Here is a 23,428-nt window from a genome sequence, read left to right on the forward strand (position 1 = left end):
CCTCACCCCACTCACACCATCTCTTCAGCATTTTAAAGAGATACAGGCAAATGCCACAGACTGTTTCTGCCAAAATATAGATGTTTCAGGAGCAGTGGTGTCACCCCACTGTAGGTTGTTACCTGGTGCGGTCTACACATCCCTAGTAACTGCTTAGTGCCATTCCCTTAGGACCTCAATAAGAGATGGTATATTTGTTAATCCATAAATTTTGTTGAAGACTGAGACGGGAGAAGGGAGGGGAAGCTGATGCAAATTACCCATTTCCACTATATTTCTACGAACCAGAAGCATATAATAGGTTTAAATAATTTACTTTATTTGATTATGTGATTGCTACAGCAGAAACATTCTGACAAGCAACAAATTATTATTTTCCCTTCATGGGAGAAAAAAAAATGCCATACAAATAAATCATAGCTCAATTACTGTGGTTAATACAGAATCTATTTATTTTTCCTGTACAAATCCAGTATTTACAGGTTATACATGCTATTAAAATAATATGTCTGTTATTGGTCAAGCTTAATATTTAATATGTGAGGTGTCTAGATGCATATGAGGGAGTCTGGGACATTACTTTTCTGGATTACAACTCCCAGAATCTGATGGAAAGCATGGCCACTGAAATTCTGGGAGTTGCCACCCATGTTCAAATCTCCATGAGGCAGTTTTGGTCCTTGAGAGCACCCTTCCCCATGGGATCTTTATGGGAGAAAATGCAGCATCTCTCTCTCCAGGGCCTCTCATGTGGAGAGCAGCAATTTTTGTGAAGGCTTCAGCTGCAACAAGTAGAAACCATGCAGTTTAGAAAATGTATTTGTGATGGATTCAGTACTTATATTACTCCTGTAATAGAAGACTCTTCACTTAGACCCACCTTGTGCACAATCTGGCCTTCACCTCTTCTTAGAATGCCAGTCATGGACATTGACAAATGCTTCTCCCATCCATGCTTCTGTGCTCCATGAGGAATGGCTGTAGGTGGCTGCAGTAGCTCAATTGTGAGTTGGGAAAGGGGGCATTGATCATTATGTTGGGTGGAAGAGAATATCAATTTCTATAATGACCCTCCCAAAAAGACATAAACAGGCATATGTTGGATTTACACATGTGTCTGCCATTAACAGGATGCCAGCCTATGTGGACTAGCTTCATAACATCTCCACCTAAAAACCTATCCAGAAGTCCCAGATGTTGTATCTCAATAGTGAGGCCAAGCCCAACCATTTGGTAGAGTGAAGGAACTATCTCAACCATCAGATGCTGTGTGATAGACTCCTGGCTATTTTCATGAACTCTCTGGCTATTATTTTGTGATAGAGGACACAGCCATGGTGTGCATGTCACATCGTCTATCCTGGTATTTTGAACGGGGCTTAGTGCATCATGTAGGGTGGAAATAGATGGTGGATTCCATCCTCAAAGGTAAGTTAAGTTTCATTTCTCAGTCCAATTGCCTTCTGAGAAGGGGAGTCATCTTGTCTTTTGTTTCAGATAGTAAAATGTCTCGAATGAGGCCCACAAAATAGCTCTCAGTTCAGTAATCAGACGAAATAAATTATTTCAGTGTTTCAAACGCAGATAACAATGTGTACAACCTAATAGTGCAAGCCAGGCATGTTTTATCTTTACAGCTTGCTTTCTGAACTCATCAGGGCTCAGGGACATTTCTCAATGGGAAAAATAGGTGGTTCTCTTTCCTCAAGACCCTTCCCAGTGAATGCTATGGTGCTAAAGGGAGAAATAATCTCAACGAGCCTGCAATGTTAGGCTGGAAGGAGGCCTATAATCCAGGGAGTTTTAGCTCAGGCAGCAATCTCATAATTATGAATGAAAAAAAATCCATCTGATTTTAGGTCGCTAAAATGAGTACCCAGACTGTTGGGGGCAAATTAGCTTAGTTGCTAATTAGCTTACTTGCTGTTCACCGCTATGATCTTTGGAATAGCGGTATATAAATAAAACAAATTATTATTATTATTAATTTATGTTTGAGGATGTTTATGGAAATTGTCCATATCTTGGGAGATTTGCAGAAGCAGAGTACCCCCCCCCCAGTCATCTTTTTAAATGAGGACCAATATCCTATATCAGGAGACATATCACACACACATAACGATGATACATCTTCTGTCCAAACCCCCTTCCCTCCACTGCTCACATTTTCTCTCTTGTATGCTACACAACATGACTGTTGCCTGGCTTGTATTGAGTAGAGAGAGTGTCAGAAAAGTGTCCAGCAACTTTCTTATAGCTTGATAAAGAGCAATGACATTATCCTCAGAGACCTCTCAGAGGACTTCCAGGTGGTCCAGGAAAATGTTTGTCACTGTTTAATATAAGGGACACCATTTTACTACTATTTAATATATTTAATATATGGGACATTTAATATAAGGAACACCATTTTATTATGTTACTACATATAATGGGACTTGAGCATCCATGGATTTTGATATCTGCAGGGGATCCTGGAACCAAATGCCAGCAGATACCACAGGCCCACTGTACTTGTTTTTGTCTATTAAGTGTGAACTTGCAAGGTGGGAGAAAGACTTCATGATTTTGTGATAAGGAAAGGTAGAAAAAATAAATCCTGAAATTGAATTGGACTTTTTCATATCATGCTTACAGTCACATTGGTCTTTGTGGCTTTAAAAAACAAAGCAAAATGACCAGGATAATATCTTTATTAGGACCAAACAAAAAGTTACAAAATAGTCTTGTTCACTCTGGATCTTATGTTCAACCAAAATGGGGGTTGGGTGGGGTGTGTATTAGGGTCTATAAATGGAAGCCCCCAAAATACTAGGATATGACTTCAAAAATACACAAAATGTAATTTCAGAATTAAAATAGAAACATTTATGATTTCATGACTTGTACAATTTTATGTAGGGAGTAGGATCCTATCTGAACGGGTGTTTATCTTGACACACACACATGACCATGATACAGCCATTCCTCTTCCTTAGAACAAATGAATGAACTAATGGTTCCTTCTCCTTAGTAGATAACTAATATACAATTTATATTATACATATACAATTTTCTACATTTTAAACAATGTATGTACACACACATACACACACAAATGCACCCTCTCTCACAAATATACAGGAGTAGTCTTGAAAACAAACTTTAAGTGTAAGAATATTACTATGAATTACATATAAGTAAAAGGAAGATGAGTTAAATATTCTACAGAGAGGAAAAATGGTTTTTCTGTGGAAGTAATGTAAAAGGGCTAGAAAGTGGGGGGGAAACTGAAGCAAATCTGTTCTATTGCAGTCTTGAAAGATCAGGAGAACACTGGATGGTAGAGAGATGATGATCCTTGGGAGGACCTCAGATAAGAGTTATTTCTTATTTAGTTCTAGTTACTGGAATAATATATACTCAAGTGTCTTCCTTTCTTAATATATGTGCAAATGTATTGCTCCATCTGCTATAATATAGCAGAGCTTGATGGTTCTGCCTACAGTGGGCCAGTGTTGTTGCCGACTATTGCCCAATCTGGAAACTTATTTAGCTGGAAGAGTTTAATTCCCCAAGTATTTATTGCCAGTGTCACAACTACTAGACCAATCAGATTGACTCCAAAGCCAGCTTTAATCTATAAGTAAAAAAAAAGAAAAGAAAACAGACCTCAGTATATAACATCAGTTGGGGCAGTTCATCAGCCAGTTGTTAAGAATATCAGGCTATAGGTAGACATGGGTTCAATAAAGTTATAAGGTTATCAGTTTTATTTTCTTAAAGTTAAATCAGAAGTCACAATTTTGTGAAATTTGGGAACGGAAGAAGGTCATAGTTTAAACCTTACTTCCAAACAACTACAATGTCAAATTATTACTGTATTAAGTTGGAGATTGCCACATCTAACTGATTCAATCATAATTCTTGTCACATTGCTCTTAGTACTTACCATATCTTTTATCCGACAGTGGCCATAATTGAAGACAATGGCATTTGGGGGATTGCCCACTGGTAACATCACTGCAAAAGAGATGCACATAGTGACAGGGATCAGGGTGTACAGAGGGTTGATTTGCAGGGTTTCTGACTAGAGAGAGAGGGGGGAGAGAGAAAGAAATTTGTGTTAATAGCTGAAGAAGGAAATTCCCTAACAGAACTGTGATTTCTTCAATTACAAAGCATGGGTGAGGAAACCTCCAGCATCCCTCCATCCTTTATTATATCTTGCCTTTCTCCCAGGACTCAAGGTGACTTGCAAAAAGACAGAACACAATGAAACACATATAGTTGAAAACATGCAAACTCAAGATTAAAACAGTATTAAAAACAATTGAATGAAAACCAATTAAAATCTTACTTTAAAACAGATTAAAAACAGTATAGCACCATAAAAATCAGTTTTGTCCAAATCAGTTTTCAGAAGCTTGCTGGAAAAGAAAGGTCTTAATCTGTCACTGAAAGGAAATCAAAGAAAGAGCTACCTTAACTTCCATAGAGAGGGAGTTCCGAAGTGTGGGAGCACCCACAAAGAAGGCCTTCTCCTATGTTCCCACCAGCCATGCCTGTGTAGGTGGCGAGATATAGAGAAGCACCTCTCTTTAGAGCTTGGGTTGGCTCATATGGGAAGATATAGATCTTCAAATAGTCTGGGCCTGGACTGTATAGTGCTTTATAGATCAAAACCAACAGCGTTGCAGCCAGGGAAACTGCTGCAATAAGGGGGTCAGCCAAATGCAACCTATGGGGATTCCCCCATTGGCTAAAATGGGATTGAGTGGGGACCCAGCACCTCTCCCTTGTATGAGGAAATTCTCCTGCACAGCACTACTCTTCTTAGATCCTCGAAAGGGAATGGCAGGATATAAATAAATACATCATCATCATCATCATCTAGGAAGGTGAATGTTGTGCAGGTTATCTCAGACTACGGATCAGAGACAAGAATGGAATATTCTCCCTATGACACTCAGGCTGGCCTTCTGTTAGTGATATGTGCCAGCCTAACACTGATATATGTATTTTATTGGTCATAGCACAAGGAGAGATTCAGTATCTCTGTTGTGCAATGATGACCACAAAATTCACCTGACTTTTGCAGGACCCCCTGATGTGGCCATTTATTGGTGGTAGAAAGTAGGGGCAGCAGGAAAAGAGCATCTGGCTATGTTCCTGATGCTGACACCATCCTCTGGGACCTCCAGAAGGCTGCTTTGATGTTGTGAATTCAGCTGCAGGAACATACCTGGACACATCTCCTTCATCTCAGCAAGGTGACCCAGAAGGATACCATGCTTGAGGGTATGGAAAGCCACTGAGAGGTCCAGCAGAACCAACAAACACATTCCTCCTGCCTAGTTCCCATGTAGATCATCCAACAAGGTGAGTTTAGTTATCTCTGACCCTTAGGTAGGCCTGAAACTGGACTAGATAATCACTGTTATCTATAAACGGCTGAAGCTGGGAGGCCACCACATAATTCAGTACTTTGCTCAAAAATGGAATGTAGGAAACTGGCTGATAGTTGTCTATCACAGGTAGGTTCTGCATCGCAAAATAACTATACCCCACTAAGTAGTGATCTGTCCATGGCAATGGGGCTATAGACAGTTCCTCCACTGCACCACCCCATCCAGTACAGAAAACACTGCTCAGAGTGTACCCAGCAGCATGACTGGGCCAAGATCACACCTGAGGCAGATCTATGGTTGTCATGGCAAGCAAGAAGTTCTGAGCCACTCCCAAGAGGACAGTTTCAGCATGGATGTTGAAACTGATCAATACAACAACTCCAAAACCAACCCCAAGACCAACCCAGATTGCTCAGGAAGGGAGATGGTTGAGCAGCTGCATAGGTGGTACACCTACCAAACTCTCATCTGTCCTGGTCAACCACCTTCAGGTACACAAACATGAACCCAGAAGATTTTAGAATGGAATCCCAAATTACCACTGCAATTCTACCTCTCTCCCCCACCCCAAGTCTCGCCTGCTTCTGTGCAGAGAATCTCAGCATTAAAGCTGAGGGAGATTGACCCCCCCACCTCATCTGGCCAGGTTTCTCTAATACACACAAGTCTCTGTTCATCCAGGATCACATCCTGAATGGCAGTTGTTTTACCATCCTCTAAGCTGGCATTCCCTGGCAGAATTTTCAACTCAGGAGGGTTAGCCAAGGCTATTCAAGTGATTTCAGCTGGAGACAGTTAGCGAGCAACAAATACCCTGTTTCTTTCCCCACAGCATGTTACTTTCTGGCCTAGTGCAGACATAGGAAGAACAAGGAGGAGGCCATTCTGGCTATCCTGAGAAGGGAGTTCCAGGGACAGCCACCAATAAATCTCTCTTTTATGTCTTCACCAACTGTGCTTGCGATGGTGGTGGGACTGAGACAAGGGTCTCTCTTGGTGGTCTCAGAGCCCAGGCTGGCTCACACAGAGAGATATGGTCTGTCACATAGCCTAGACCTTAGCCATATAGGGCTTTAAAAGTCAACAAGTAATATTAATTCCACAGTGTTGTTTTTAGGTGGGCACTTGGAAGAAATTTTGCCTTTCTCCCTATTTTTGGAAAGTATGTTTTTGTAAAAGAATAATAACAAACAATGAAACAGTAATATGTTAGTAATGCAATGCCAACATGTTAGTCTTAAAGTAACAAGCAACAGAATATGTGTTTTCAAAAAGTAACAACTAATGTTGAAGGGTTCCTTTTTCCCAAGTAATTTTCTAAGCTCTATTCTACCTTTGGTTGTGAATCACTTGGGTTTCAGAGAAGAGTTTTTTCCAGCCCACATGCATAAGCCTCTTGGCTGAACCTAGGACCTTTTTTTATACATAAAGCATGCCCTTTACAACTGAGCCCTTTCCCCCAAACCAAGAATCTCAAGTCTATTCAGGAGGGCTACAACAGCTGTGGTACTAGCAAAATGTCCAATACAATATTTATGGAATACTGTTGGAATACTAGGACAATATTGGCAGTGGCAATAGGCAAGTGTAGAGCTATAAGGGAAGTAAGACACTGAAGAAAAATGCTCAGAGCTGGCAGATTTTGGCTCCTTTCACACAACACAATTGTAGTTGTTTGATATTATTTTAATTCCCATGGTTGTACCCTATAGAATTCTGAGATCCGTAATTTGGCGAGACACTAGAAATCTCTGGCACAGAATTCTAAATATAGTACCTCACAAAACTATCAATTCCACGATTCCATAGGATGAAACTACGGCACTTAAAGTGGTGTCCAAGTGCTATAATTATGTAATGTGAAAGGAGTCTCAGTCTGCCTTTCCTCACTGCCACTGTGTGACCCTGGAAAAGTACAACCACTAGCACAGTATACTAATATGATTCTGGCCATTGCACATGAAGGTCTTCAAGTGTGCAAGAGACTGATGGCTGCCCTAGCACCAGGGCTGGGAGTACTGAGTCCTCTCCTATGCTGTGCGAACCATATATTTTGGACACCTACTCAAGAAATCACTCTTAGTTATACTTAGAATTATATAATCCCCAAACTGTACTCACCATACTGCATAAAATAGGCAAGAAGATTGTTATGGTGGCTGGATTGCTAACAAACTCTGTTACTACAGAAACCAAGAGGCAGGCCAGCAGGCTGACAGCCCAAGAAGGAAGGCTACTCAGAGATAACATTTGCCGCCCAATCCATGTGGAAAGACCTGATGTCTGAAGGAAAAAAGACATTGGTGAGAGAGAAAAAAAGTTGGGATTTTCTTGCCCCTAGAACATCTTTTCCAGGCATGAATCCTCCCATTTGGTAAGATACAATGGAATGCAGCCAGAAATTCTGAGTTGGGCTGCACTATAATGATGGTGACCAGCACTGAAAGGTAATATTTTGTCAACACATTATCAATTAGGCTCCCAGAAAGTTATATGTTTACACAGAGAAGAAGCACAGCCCTGTAGGATCAATGGCTGATCTAGCCCTGCTCTGGGAGGCAAGTTGAGATGGACCCAAGGGTTGACCTAGCCTCTATGTACCTTCATGGGTGTAAACTCAGCCACATAATTGACTTGATCACAGAATTAATGTTTCGGCAAGCTGGTTGCACTGCTATATGCAAAATGATTACAGCAGTGCTGAAATCTACCAGCTCTGCTGTGATCATTTCATGTCTGGCTACAGAGTCATAGCCAGACACTTCTCCAGTCCTGCCCATTCTCCATGAGACATGGAATAGCCATGCAGAGGGGCTTCAGGGACTGGATTGCAAAGGCTTTGAACACTATGTGGGAAACACCAATCTCTTCAGTGCTTTGAAAATGACATATGTAGGCAGAAGGGAAACTTGTACATGCATATGTCACTGACAGTATGCTAGTGAATACCTCCAGTTCTAAAGTTCACCCCAACACTAAGTGTAACCAGGATACTCTTTACAGTGAAAGCCATGAAAGGATAAGCTGCAGAGCATAATTTCAGCTCATCACTAGGGCATAGGGAGAATATAAAGGCAGAGGGAAGCAATTCAATTGAGAATATATAGAAAAGGTGAGGCAATATCACCCATGCTTAATTAGCATTGTGGTATAGTGGGGTTGGAGAGAGGAGCAGCCTGGGGTCCCTTTCAAATGGACTGTCATGTTAACCTTTCAATATAAAAAGGAGAGGAACACAAAGGAATCAAACAGCACATATCTGGTTTATTCTCACATAAACTTTTGTGATATCAATCCATATGGAGGAGTGGAGTAATGTCCATAGACACTCATGCTAAAAGAAATCAGTTAATCTCAAAGGTTCCTTCATCATTCCCTCCCTTTCCATTTTCCATTTTTGTTTTTGGCAATTTTTAGCATCACCCACTTCTTGCCAATAGCTCCAGACAGCTTACCCCTGAGGGAATGTGGTGCTTGTGAAGAAAAATCTCTCCTATTTTATAGAAAGAGACATTTTTGCCTGGAAGACAGACATTTCAGTGTGTGGTCTCCATTTAATCACAGAAGATTGTCTCAGATTTGGGGATAATTCTCTTACCTTGCATCCAGCTGCTAAAGCATAACCTCCCCCCCACCAGGACTACAATCTCCCATGGCATTGTTTTCTCAAAGTCTTTCCAGGTGATGATTGGCTCCCCTGGGTTAATGTCGGTAGAATTTGTAACATCTCCTGTAACAAAGTAAAATACATCTAGAACAGGTCTGCCCCTATTACTGGACCTCAAAGAGCTCTGCTCCAACCCTTAAAATATATAATTTAAAAAAAATTTAAAACCTTAAGTCCTTACTCAAAGTGTCCTTCCCCCAATAAACTTCTAGATTGCTTCATGGGTTTTAAAAAGGCCTGTAAGGCTTCATCCACAGTGCAGAAATAATCCAGTCTGACACTACTTTAACTGCCATGGCTCAATGCTATGAAATTCTGGGAAGTGTAGCTTGTTGTGGCACCAGAACTCTCTGATAGAGAAAGCTAAATGTCTCACAAAACTAAAATCCCCAGAACTCCATAGCACTGAGCCATAGCAGTTTAGTTGGTGTCAAACTGAATTATTTCTGCAGAGTGGATGCAGCATAAAACAGCTGGTTGTGAAAACATGGTGACATTGTCCCCACCTACTTTATAATAGGTGGCATGAAATTCTAAGTTTAAAAATATCCAAAAAATGTGGGGGAAGCCTGTGGGCTTGTGAGGCTGGAGACCAATAGCTGTTAATAAGGTTATGTCAATTGCAACTATATATATAAATCCTTTATACCTTTGTTTTTCTTTCCAAAGCATGGCTTCCTTGATGGAATCATGAAGAGGAGAAAACCAAGGAAAACAGAGACTGTGGCATCAGTCCGGTATCCTTTCCTAGAAAAGAGACATTGGCATCTTTTACTGTAGGCAGGAAAAATAAGCAACACAGGGATGCTGGACTTATATTGTTTCCTCTCAGTAAGGTAACCTCATATTTTAGTGTTTCATCTTACTTCCTCCCAATGCTATGGCATATGTTACAGGAATGATGATGATGATGATGATGATGATGATGATGATGATGATGATGATGACAATTATATCCGCAACACACTTATACGTAATGCTTTTGTGTGTTCAAAGCACTTCACATCCATAATCTAGTTATAATCCATAGAGCAACCAAGTAAACTAAGTTGGAGACTTCCACTTCATCACAGCTCATTGGATGGTAGACACAGGCTTATAAAATCATAGAGTTAGAAGAGACCTCAAGGACCATCAAGTGAAACCTCCTGCCATAATTTGCAAATCTGATTCTTGAAGCATGTATCATTGAGGAAATCCTGTGGTCATGCTATGAATGGTGATGGGTGGAAGTCTTCAAAGAGGCTGGAGGGCCATCTTGCTCCAGCCTGTGGCAGCTGGTGTCTTTCATGTCAGTGGGCCATGGGTCTTAGCCCAAACTGGGTCTTAGCCCAAACTCAATAGGTGTAAACTGGCATGCTGAATCTATTTGGGGGATAGGGATCATCACCTTGGCTACCTCCTATAAAGTTTGAACTACAAGCAGAAATTTAGGAATGTAATTTTTTGTATACTTCATTCCTACATGGAAGAACATATAATTTCCCCATAGAAAACAATAAGTAATCTTGTTTCTGTTCAATATACCCAGCATTCATATGGATAAAATACTGTTTTCTACACTAAAAACCATAAAATTAAATTTTATTAGTTTAAAAAGAAAAATACAGTGTATTAATTGACATATATACATCTTTCTATATTACAGTTATATGTTCATTTTGTATAAATCAACTATTCCAAATAAATATATTTAGCATTTATGTTGACAATATTAACCTTCCAATAGGGAAAAAAAACTATAAAGGGTGATCATCATTTTCTTTCTTCTGTTTCTATATTATTCTACACAACTTCTTTTTAACTTAGTCATATTAATTATTTTGATTGCCTCAAAAAATACAAAGCTTGAACTCAATACAAACGCTCATGAAAATAAAACTGTGAGTACAAATGTCTCTTAGCCAGTCATTTTCAAGTAATTATTCTAATTCATGTAGTTCCACTTTTTATCACAGTAAGAGTGGAGGCTTATCCATCGTTCTTCAGATTTTGTATCTGGTTCTCCCACCAAAGATTCTGAGATTTTATCTATTTCAGCAATCTCTTAACATTCCCAGTAGCCAATTATCTATTGAGGGCATCCTCAAACTGTTGTGATTCTTCATTTTGGGGGTTTCCCAACACTCATAAACCCCCCTTTTTTGATATGTTTATCAAATATTTTCAAATATTCTTTCCACCTAGAACAGATTCATCCACTGACACAGAAGCCATCATCCACCACTGCTTCTAGCACTGGCTTTCTGCATAAAACAATTGATTTCACTAGAAACCCTACAAGGCTCCCTTTCATGCTTTGATCCTATGAATCTTATGTTTTGTTGTACAACTTACTTTTCAAAGAAAGATGACCAGCCTGGTACAAATCCGGGCTCTCTTGTAAACCAGAGCAAAGTCATCAAGATGAAAAAGAATGCTGTCACCATCTCAGGATAACTGGAAGAGGCATTTAGAAAAGAAAGCATTTAATACTCCCTAGAACCAAAACTTTTGCTGCTTTATTCTATTCAGACTGTAACATTCAGCTCCTCTGTGATCTTTCTGGCCTTGCTGCTTGTTGGTTCCTTTGTCCACAGTCATACACAGGAAGGATAATCTGGAAGCTTCTTTTACCTTATATTTCCTAGTTTCTCGTATTCTTCTTGGATTCTCTTCTCGGACATCTCTTCGCGTTTGGTCTTCTTCTTCTTACTTATTGAACAAGTCTCTTTAAAACTGAGAATAATATGAGAGGTGGAAATAGAAAGCATTAGATTATGGAACTAAAGCTTTATTTGCACCAGATAATCTCTATTTTCAGTATGTACTTTGTAGTTCACATACTGGAGGCAGCTGAACCACGTAATTAATGAGAAAACACATTGGCAAATGTTTGTATGTCTCAATGTACATCAAACAAAAAGAAATATATCCTTTTGCATATGCTCCAATGAAATCAGTGACTTTACTTCAAAGTACAGGGTACAATCTCTTGGATGTACCCTGTTGAAATGAATGGGATTTATTTGCAGAATAGTATGGGCTCCTTTTAGGCACTGAAGTTTTTCTTTACACCCAAACAAAAAGATAAGAGTCCTGATAGAACAGACTAAGGGCCTATCTAGTCTATCGTCCTGTTTCTCCAAGTGGTCCTAAAGATGTTTTGTGGAGAGTCTGCAGGTTAGTCATGAATGAAGTAGTTTCCTCCTACTTCTCTTTCTTAGCAGCTTTGGACCAAAACACACTGCAGAAATAATCCAGTTTGAGACCACATTAACTGCTCTGGCTCAGTGCTAGGGAATCCTGGGAATTATAGTTTGTTGTAGCACCAGTGCTCTCTGACAGAGAAGGCTAAATGTTTCACAAAAATACAGTTCCCAGAATTCTCTAGCATTTTGCCAGGACAATTACAGTGGTCTCAAGCTGGACTATTTCTTCAGTGTGTTTTGGACCTAAGATCCTTTCACACCACACAGTTCTACCACGGTGATGCCACATTAACTTGTATGGCTCCATCCTATGAAATTCTGGGATTTGCAGTTTAGGGCAAAGTATTTAGAATTCTCATCCAGAGAGCTCTAGTGTCTCACTAAAATAAAAAAAACTCCAGGGTTTCATAGGTTGCACTGATGGCAGTTAAAGTGGAATCAGAGTGCAAAATTGTGTAGTGCAAAAGGACCCTAGTATTTAGAAGGATGTTAGCTCTTATCTTGGAGATAGCACATAGCCATTATGATTAGTAACCATATATAGTCTTAGCCTCTATAAATTTCTCCAGTCTCTGCTCTATTTCATACACTTTAAATAAATGATATTGATACAGATTGATTTTCATATAATCAGTTCATTGCTTTGGCTTCTAGAAACCTTGGATTAATGCCTACTAAAGTTTGCAATTTAACACTGACATACATTTTCCTGTGATCAATTGCATCTCATTGTTGCAACTGATTTTACTGTTTATTGTTTCTCTAGTTGTTGTGAGATATCTTAGGAGACTTAATGTTGATGGGGAAGGATGATTTTTAAGTAAATAAATTTTTAAAAAACCCACTCTCCCAATATTTTTAGATAAACTAATAAGCCTCTTTATAATTCAGGGATAAGTGCAGCTGGTGGATTGCATATAGCGCCCGCAGCCTTGGCCCATTTGTTCTCAAAAGTAATTTGGAATATTTTTGTGTGAAAAATTGTCCCCCAGTGTTCAAGATTTGCTATGTTCCCCTGGCACATTTTAGGTCTGAGTGGGACCTTTTTTCAAACAGAAAGACACCCAGAAATTGACCTTCTGGTCACTTTCTGTTGAAACAAAGGCCTACCCTAGCCCTAAAATGGCTTAGGATATCCATAATGTGTCAAAATTGCTTCTTTAAATAGCATCTGAGTGGGGGAAAGGGGAAATTTTGTTTTGGGGAGTTGGAGGACAGCAGAGAGGGCATTTACTCTAATATTTTCTTATTTATCTGTTCACAGAAAGGTCTTTTCCAATTCTGCTATTTAAGATGCTGTAGAATCCAAGAATTGAAAATGGAGGACCAATGCACCCCACAAGAACCCCTCAAGGGGCAGTGCAGTCCCTGAACTCCAGCAACTGCCTATCTCTACTCTTATTGTAGTTGAGGACTTTGGCCATGATAAATTATTTGGAAGGAAGTCACCATCCTAAAAGTTATTAGACATGCAATCATTGTGTAGCTCAGCCAAATGTAATCTAAGATTGTCTTGTCTAGCCTAAATAATTTACAGACATGTCTACATTAAAGTTCCACCCCACTGTAACTGAGGGTTAAAAGTCAAAGCCAAACAACTTTGCTTTCCGTGTCGGTGAGTAAATTTTATGCTTCTCTGTAAGAAAGGCAATCACAAGTACATTACATGGTTGACCAGATTTAAATCTCATTTCCTTCTCTATGCAAATCAGGAGCATGACCTGGGATCAAGATTATCATCTTCATAATATCACAGGACTGGACTTCCTAATTTAATTGAAGTAGTTCCAAATATTCTTGCATTACAATTTTCCTTTTCTGTAGTATTGCTTTTATGCTGAGAGCTTGGAGAAAGTATTTTTTTTGGACAACAATTTCCAGAATCTTCAGACAGCATGGGCACTGGCCATTCTAATGGGGAAATTCTGGGAGATTTAGACCCCCAAAATAACTTTTCCATGATGTGATCATATGTGATGACTTAGTGGTGCAATGCGTCAAATTCTTGCTCATTCTTTAAACTCAGTTGATGCCCTTGGGCCAGTCACAGTCCTTCAGCTTGACATTCATCACAGGGTTTCTGTGACAATACAGCAAGAAAAGAACTAAACAAGAACCATGCATGTCACTCTGAGAACCCTGGAGGAAGTTGTAGGCATGAGGGTAAAAATAAAATTAATAATAAGTTGAGTTATAAAAACTGCTTCAGCATTACAGAGGCTATGTTGGCATTTGCTGGTATGTAATAATAACTCAATAATATATCTTTGACCCTTGACTGATGGCTTTGCATGCCATGTGTCCCTGGCTCAGCCCTTCAGCAAACAAAGAGACAAGCTCCATGAGCTCTAAGATGGTCAACTGTTTATTTAGTGTTTTAAAAGCCCAAAGCATTTTGGCCACCCTAGGCCTTACTCAAGGGCTAAAAACAAATATAAAGACATTTAAGATACAGTATTTTTAAAATACTCTATATTCAAAATGTTATACATGAATGAAATGTTAAAATGAATTAATGTTAAAATGAAATACAGTATTTTAAAAATGTTTAAGAACCCTCATCAAACTGTGATTCAAAAATATTCATATAGTTCTAAACAAGTTATACATAAACAAGTTATACAAAATAAATCACTGGCGTTGTGAACATTCTCCAACATACATAGAGATAAAGGGAACAGACACTGCAGTAGACCATCCTAGAGCACATGGAGCTTGTCTCCTCTTTGTTTGCTGCTTGGCTACATACTTTCAGTTCCTTACCTATCTTGGCTCAGTCCTTGACATTTGCAATATCTTGGATATCAGGAGGAAGAAATTGCTTTCTTGGCCTGTGAGTGTCTTCTGGCCAAATAAGGAGTAGATGGCTATTGTTTTAACTCTGTATTTGTTTGAGCTTCCAGAATAGGTGGTAAAAAGACTTCTGCTGGAGAATCTGAAGAATCATGGGGTTAATGGTCCTATGATCTAAGTCAGATATATCATGTCCTTTTTATTTGCTGCTAAGTGGAAAAACCACACAAAAATATGGCATTCTACAATAATGTAGGATGTGAACTCCCCCTCCCCGTGTTCAGGTTTTTCATTCCTAAAGAGGCTTAGAGATGGTTAAACAGATCTATGTATCTCCTTGAGTTTAGGGGCCTGGAGAATAAAGTCCTTGATAGCTCAAGATCAGTTGAATACAACAATGGCCCTCCACATATTTTTAGATGGTGATTCCATAACCAATGTGAGGTTGAAGGCTTTCATGACCAGCATCCATAGGTTTTTTTGTGGGTTTTTTTGGGCTATGTGGCCATGTTCTATAAGAATTTGTTCCTGATGTTTCGCCAGCATCTGTGGCTGGCCTCTAGAAGATGCCAGCCACAGATGCTGGTGAAACATCAGGAAGATACTCTTCTAAAACATGGCCACATAGCCCAAAAAACCCACAAAAAAAACAAAAACAACAACAAAAAAACTATGGATGCTGGTCATGAAAGCCTTCGACTTCACACTAGAAGAGTTTGTTCCTGATGTTTCGCTAGCAGCCGTGGCTAGCATCTGAAGAAAACCCCCACAAAAAACAATAAACTCTTCTAGCACGTGGCCACATAGCCTGAAAAACTCACCAAAAAAACCTATAAAAAGATTCCAAGATTCCATTACCCTTTACCATTGGGTATGTTGGTCAGAGCTGGTGGGAGTTGTAAGGCCACAGTTTCCAGCTCCCACTCTATATTTGTGTAGCCTCCTTTGCAGAGTACTCCACAAGGTTGGTGAACTGCAATTGTTGCTGGAGTATCTCTTTTCTCTGGTGCTTATTTATGTTTCTCACATTGTATTCCTGCTTGGCTTGATCACAAATCCCTTTACTCTTGAAAATGGCAGCTGGGGCCTAGGGATAACATCTTGGAACACAGTATTGTGCACAAAACTAGTTGAGGTTGTGTGGTTTGTGGAACCAAGCAGTGATCAGTTCCTAATGTAGGAGTGACCAAGTGCAGAGGAGCAGTGGCCAATTTTCACCTCCCAGTCCCATTCCCACATGCACACTGCACCCAATTAGATATAGCCCAAGTTACCTCTGTTTTTTGTTATATCCCAGCCAAAATAGTGAACAAATACATTTTCAAGACTTATTTTAAATTTAAAAAAAATGAGTTGGAGTAGACTTTTCAAAATTGGTGAGACTTCAAGGGCCACAAAAATGTGGCTCAGGAGCTACATCCAGCTCCTCTCTAACTGAACAGTATCTGGGCAGAATAGTAGGCTTTTGACATGATGACCAATCTGTCTCATCAAGAATTCCTGCAATCTCCATTCAAGGCGCAGTTCTTTCTAGTCTCTAGATGTTTAATGTGCTATGCCAGATTATTTTCCCGCTAACTCATTTTCTACAGTTTCCTGCCCTCCCACAACTTTCTGCCTTGTGCATTCCTTGTATTCATCTCCTTCACTTTTCCTACCTACTTTAGGAATTATAGCCCCATCTCTAGCTCTGTGATGGGCTTACCTAAGGGGCTGTGTCCAGAGACTCCTATCAACTTCTAGGTAGGTCCGTGGTTGCTCATTGCCTACATACAATGTCATTCATGGACAAAGGTGTTCACTGCTACTTTAGATCAATACTACAAATGCTGGGGCATACGAGAGAGAGAAGCCTACTGGTCCCCAGTACTCTCCCAAAATACATATGAGGCTTCTACTTGAATTCTGTTCCATAGGCTTTCTTCTTCCCATTTTCTGTTTTTACATGCCCTTCCCCATCAGCCGTGTTTGACAAAATATCTGCGGTATATATATATATATATATATATACACAGTGGTACCCGGGATACGAATGCGCCGCCTTACGAAATGGGTTAGGAAAAAAATCAATTGAAAAAAACTGTTCCGGGTTACGAAGGTTATTTCGGGTTACGAAAGAAATTTTGGTGCTTTTCGGCGCTTTTTCGCACCAAATCGCGGCTTTTCCCCATTAGCGCCTATGGGTTTTCGGCTTGCGAAAGCCTTTCGGGTTATGAAAGCGGCGGCGGAACGAATTAAATTCGTAACCCGGGGTACCCCTGTATAGTTCTTGGACTATTGCAGCACCAAGGTTCCAGTGTAATATATCCGTGAATGAACTGCAGTAAATAGGAGTCAGAGATTAATGAGCCTCAGAATCTGTTAAAGTTTCATAAAAGCTTTAATTCTGTTATGCATTTTTTTAAAGAGAACTTTGTTAGTGGAAACTCTTGGAACTACAACCTGGAATGTGAATGCTCTTTGTGAAAGAACTGTGGATCATGTCGGGACTTGCTGTGGGATTATACATGATTTCTGATTTATTAGAGCCCATTTTTATTGGGAAATAGAAAAGCTCAGGCAACGGAATGGAGCAATTGCATGTTCTAAGCCAGACATTGACAGGGTCAATGTCAATGAGAGGTCATTGCCATCATCTAGCTATTTCTGTACTAGCACAACAACCATTTCTTCTTTTAAAATAGTTCAAAAGGTGACTTACAAAACAGAAGAGCATCATTAATGAGCCAGTAGTGTGGACTGTCTTCACCAATGCAGCAGATGGCTGGTAGGTTAGGGGCAGTGTGAGTTATGATCATGGCAATAGTGTCAAAACCATGATTAGTGATCAAGAATATTTAACAGTTACCTAACTGTAGCTGTTTTATATTCACACTATTGCCACAATCATAACTCACCCCCCCAATCTACTTTACTGGACATCTGCTGCATGGGAGGAAGGAAATCCTTTCTTCTGATGATGAGAGCATGGTTGATTGATGTTTTTATCAGGTTTGTAGGGATGGGCCCAGAGAAGTTATTTGGTTAAGTACTTAGTTAAGTATAAACTGGATACAGGATTCTGGCCAATATTTCAATGCAGAAATATTTCCTATGGGGAAAAGGCAGTTTCCAAGGCAGAAAATGCTGTAATTGGGGACTTGTTCTGCACAAACTTTGTACGATGGTTGATCTGCCTATAAAACAGCATTTTCTGCACAGGATACAGCTTTTCTGCATATAAAATAATATTTCTGCATATTTTCTAAGCAGAAAACACTGTTTTCTCTCTAAAATCACCATGTGTGAATTTTTTGCATAGACTAAGCGGCTGTAAAGATGGGTTGAAATTCCGGCGTGGAGGTAGCATGGGGGTGTGGAGTTTGGCTGATGCATGCCCCAATGCCACCCCCACACTGGCATCACACTGCCTGCCCAACCACCCAGCGGGCGGCATCACAGCACTTCTTTGGCACGGTGTTTATACAACGCATGTTGAATGGAGTGCCGAAAAGTGCTGTGGTGGCAGCAGGGGCACCTTTTTGCTGGCTCTAAGAGAAGCGGCATTTTGCCATTTCTTTTAAAGCTGGCAAAACACTGGATCAGAACCACAGCATGTGGTTGCTGCAGCCCCAATCTGGTGTTCAAAGGGCCGGCAGCAAGCTGCTCCTATGGGGCCATCTGTTTTGCCCCTAAGTCCTGAATTGTGAATGGGCTGTGAAAACTGTATGATTGCTAAAGACTTTCTTGAACTGGGAAGAAAATGGATAAAATTGTTCATTTCTTCATTCGTGAAATTTTTTAGCAAAGAATTGTATCCTTAATAAAAAAATAGACCATTAACTTAATATAAGGAAGGGAATACTTAATAGGCAAATTTGCCCATACACTGTCTGCATACAGAAACTTAGTGCAGCTAAGAAAACCAATTCTTTCCCAATCTTTTATCTCAAGAAAAAACACTGATGTCTTCAAGTTCAACTAGTACAAGGTTATATTTCTGTTCTGAAAAATTTTCTGAAAGAAAAAGGGCAGAAAAAGAGGAAACAAACTCATTTCATTCTGCACTCTCCTGTAAAACAGTGATTCAAAGATCACTACTTTTTAGATGATGTTAGATACGTTAAGACATGGGGAACCCTGGCTCTAATTGAGCCTTGGTGCTTGTATGTTAACAGGATCAAAGTACTGTATTTGAATGATAAGTGTCAGAATGTTGGATTGTTAAATAGAAATGAACATATCTGTCTGTTCTTAATCCCCATCAATTTCACATGTTTATTCATAAATCCATTCTGCTCCGCTTTTACCTTTATGTGCAATTGTTTAAAAATCTGCATGAAAGTACGCATATAAACATTGTTTAAACACATATACAATATTTGCATGTACTTTCTCACAAAATACTCATTTCTAAATGTATTTATCCTAAAATATGTATTTTGATGCATTTGGGTACATTTTCTTTTGGACAATAACAGTTCTGTAAAAGTTGGAAAAATATGAAATCATCTACACATTCCTCCAGGAGGTGCAAATCATTTCTTAATACAAATTTCTCAAGAATGCCTAGTGTTAAAGGAACGATTCTAATCTTTGGGAAGATATGGTGTGGTCTTCTATTCCAAATAGGGGACTTTTGCACATATCCTGCATATTTCACTTACTTGCAACCCAGGAAAAGCCAGTGCATCCAGAACCAAGTTAGCACCAACATGATAAGGGAGATGGGTAAGCTGAATAAAAACCAGGTTCCAAAATTTACCACGTCAGCATTGGGGTAATGGCTGTAAAGAAATTTAAAAATATGCCTATTATAACCATTTCTTTGATGCTTTCTCAAGCATCACTGATGAGTCTTTTTGCTCTTACAGCCCACTTCAAGATACATTCATACTTATTGTGCGTGCCAAAAATATTCCAAAGATTATATGAAAGAAATATAGATAGAAGTATACAGAGGAAGGATGCAAAACTGCAAGTAGCAGCTTCTTACTGAGGTACATATTGCATAGTGTAATAGTGGTATCTATCTATCTGTCTTGGGGGTGAGTGAGTCGGTAGCATAAGTTTATTCTTGTTTTTAGTTTTGTTTGTTTTGTGATTGTTATTATTGTTTGTATTCTAGATATATTGATAAAATGTGTTTGTGTTTGTGAATATGTTTAATAGAATGATTTTTTAAAAAATATTCTCCCTGTCACCTCTTCTACATGGCTGCTCTTTAACAAGAACAGCATAAACAGAAATGTAAATTTTGATCATGTGCTTCATTGCCATAAGTTGGAAATGATTTGAAGGCAACAACAACAACAGCAACATGGAGGGTGCAGAAGTGATGAAGAATTGCACTGTGTCTTGACAGCCATTTGTGTCCAACAGGTTCTGATTTATCTACTCCAGACTGTGATGGATGGTTGCTTCCATATCAGTGTGGTGGTGAACCTGTCCTGGATTTTAGTCCAAATTTTAAAGAAGCTATTCAAGGTGCTGAACCATATCCTAAAATAGATTCAGAACCCTGAATGGCTCCTTAAAACCTGGTGTAAATTCATTACCTCACCGATTCAATGATGAAACTAGAAAGTATAAAGTGTAAGGTAGCCCTCCACAGAATTTGACCCCTGGCTTATATGAACACAAGTTGCAGATAAGACCTCTGTTCTATTTGGCAGAATGCGAGAGCTTTTGGACAAAGATTCTGACCATTGTCTTTAAATGTTGTTCTCCCTTTCATTTCCTCTCTTTCTTCATGAATCCTTAAAAGTACATTTGCATGCGAACATTCATAAAATCATCATTTTTCTTTTGAAGTAGCCTGGGCACGCCTTTGGCTTCGTTAATTTCCCCTCTATTGTTAACATAATTTGCTACATTAAAAAACATAATGAAAGATTATTACTTTGCAGGGGGAACAAATCACCCGAACAGATGGAGCTATCCTGGACACAAAAGGATCCTCCCTCCTTCCCACCCACCAACCCATTCCAGAGCCTGTAGTGATAAAGAATTAAGGAAGAGTGTGCACAGAAATGGAAAAGAAAGCTGTTCTGCCTACGTATTGTTCTGATATGTAACAGAAATCAGCCAATTTAAATCCCCATTTAGTAAAGGAACACTCTGAGTAGCTTTAAGAAGGTCATGATTTCTCAGCTTCAGCAAACCATCAACAACATGGAGGCAGTATTGCTTTCTCTTAAGGGTTGTAGTGAGGGGTTTGTACTATAATATATCAGAAATATATGGATCATTTAGGCTAAAGTCAACAGAATTATGTCTCCTTTCCATCTAACTCCAAGGAAGGTGCTTTGGTACTAAACCACTGTCTGCTATCAGAAAGGTGCTCCTGGCCAAATCGAGGAAAAGGGATATATTCATTGCTGGATAGCATTACACTCCACCCAAAATCTCAGACCTACAATTCGGTGTACTTCTGGACTTATGTGGATGCTCAGTTTTCAGCAGTGGCCAGGAGTGCATTTTTATAACTAAAATTAATGTACCTGATGCATCCATTCCTGGAAATGTCAGATCTGACTTGACACATGCCTCGGTTACATCCTGTTTGGATGACTGTAACATACTCTGTGTGGGCCTGTCTCTGGAAGCCATACAGAAAGGTCAGCAGGTTTAAAATGCTGCAGCCAGGCTGCTGACCAAGACTGGTTACAGGCTGGTAACTCCCCCACTGAAACTGCTTCAGTGCTTACTGGTCCATTCCCAGGCAGAATTTAAAAAGCTGGTTATGAACTTTAAAACCCTATGCCATCTGGGTTCAGATTTTCTGAAAGACTGTATCTTTTCCTACAGGTCTACCCACAGTTTAAGATCCTTGGGGGAGAGCTTTGTATTGGTCCCACCACCATCACAGGCACATTTGGTGAGGATATGGGAAAGATGGAGGGTGGGCTCCTTCTGGATGTTGTAGTCAGAGATGGGAGAGAGCCTTTTCATGGCAGCTTCATCCTCCTAGCTACATCAGGTGCTCCAGGCTTTATGGGAGCCACCTGTGTGTTAGATTACCTGTGTCAAAGACAGGGGTGTAGCTCCATCTAGCATTGCAGAAAGCAAGCCACCAAAAATCCTTTATACCTAGAACTCTAATATTTGTTGTATTTACATTCAGAGAGGTAATTTTACCTGTGCCTTTTCTTTGGATGACTAAACTGTATTTCTAATTGTTCAATTGAAGTTTTAAGTTACTGCAATGCTAGAAATTTGGGGACTGAAATTTTTACTTGGATGGACAATACCTTCATTTTCCCCCTCTTCCCCTTAATAACTGCACCCTCATTCGGCATCAAGAGCCGCTAAAGAACTGGGTTTAACACTAAGACCAGATTCCTCACACTTGCAGCAGACACCTCTGCCAAGGTCAACTCAACTTCAGGCACATAGGAAGCTATCTTATTCCAAGTGATGACACTGGTCCATGTAGTCCAGTATGGTCAACTTGCAGGGTTTCATCCAGCAGTTCATCCTGTCCTATCTGGAGTCGTTGAGGAATCATCCTGGGATGTTCTGCCTTCCAAGCAAGGTACCACTCCACTGAGCTATAGCCATTTCTCAAGTTCGGCTTCACTTTACTTACATTGCCCCTTCCAGTTTCTTTAGGCTGCTATAACAAGATTATAAGTGTGTTTGACAGGGGCTCTTGGAGTGAGCTAAACAGCACTATGTACATTATTACTTACTTGTTGAAATACTCCAGGAAGATGAGGTTAGTGGAAGTACCTATGATGGTTGTGAGCCCCCCAATGGTTGCTGCGTAGGAAATACTCAGTGAGAGGCACTTGCAGACCATATGATCATGCTTGGATGGGTACTGGTGTTTACTTCTTAGGTCCAAATTCTGAGGCTGAGGTGGCAGGACAAGGATCTGTGCCTGTAAATAAACCCAGATCATCTAGGTTAGCAGAAGACTTTTAGAATCTACAGAATCTACAGAATGCCAGACCTACAGGCCAATAGGTAGTGATACACAATTCCAAAATAATAAATGGCACCTTTGTGGTGCTTTAACAATGCTGCTATAGACACTGTACCTCAATTAATTATTTCAGTGTCAGCCATAACAAAAAGGTATACTGCTTCTCATGAGGAAATTAGAAATTAATCTAAAACACCACTTCAAGAATTGATTGTTACCAACAATGATTGATGGTGGCTTTATAAATTAAATTAACATGTTACATGGAATTGAAAGAAGATAATCTTTCAGCTATGTTTGTGGAGGAAAGGATTTATTTATATTGCACAGAATCAGTATATTTTCAAGATAATATTTACCCTTATACATGATATCTACTTTTTAAAACCATAATTCTTTTTGGTTTTTGTAGTATATTGCACCATTGTATTTGTTCTGAAAGGGAAGCTATAACTCACATACTTGGGAATATGCCCCA

At 39.6% G+C, this 23,428-nt stretch overlaps 1 protein-coding gene across 1 annotated transcript in view; it reads right to left on the reverse strand.

Moving 5' to 3' along the window:
• Nucleotides 1–2,684: 2,684 nt before the first annotated feature.
• SLC13A4 (solute carrier family 13 member 4) overlaps nt 2,685–23,428 on the reverse strand; it is a 57,471-nt gene continuing 36,727 nt past the window's right edge. The window contains 10 exon segments of the mRNA XM_042470670.1: nt 2,685–3,619; nt 3,932–4,069; nt 7,512–7,673; nt 8,989–9,021; nt 9,023–9,120; nt 9,707–9,804; nt 11,395–11,496; nt 11,674–11,775; nt 19,688–19,807; nt 22,715–22,905. Of these exon segments, the coding sequence (XP_042326604.1) occupies nt 3,482–3,619; nt 3,932–4,069; nt 7,512–7,673; nt 8,989–9,021; nt 9,023–9,120; nt 9,707–9,804; nt 11,395–11,496; nt 11,674–11,775; nt 19,688–19,807; nt 22,715–22,905 (1,182 nt within the window). The 3' untranslated portion in view covers nt 2,685–3,481.

This window comes from Sceloporus undulatus, chromosome 5, assembly GCF_019175285.1.
Source record: "Sceloporus undulatus isolate JIND9_A2432 ecotype Alabama chromosome 5, SceUnd_v1.1, whole genome shotgun sequence".
Lineage (NCBI taxonomy): Eukaryota > Metazoa > Chordata > Lepidosauria > Squamata > Phrynosomatidae > Sceloporus > Sceloporus undulatus.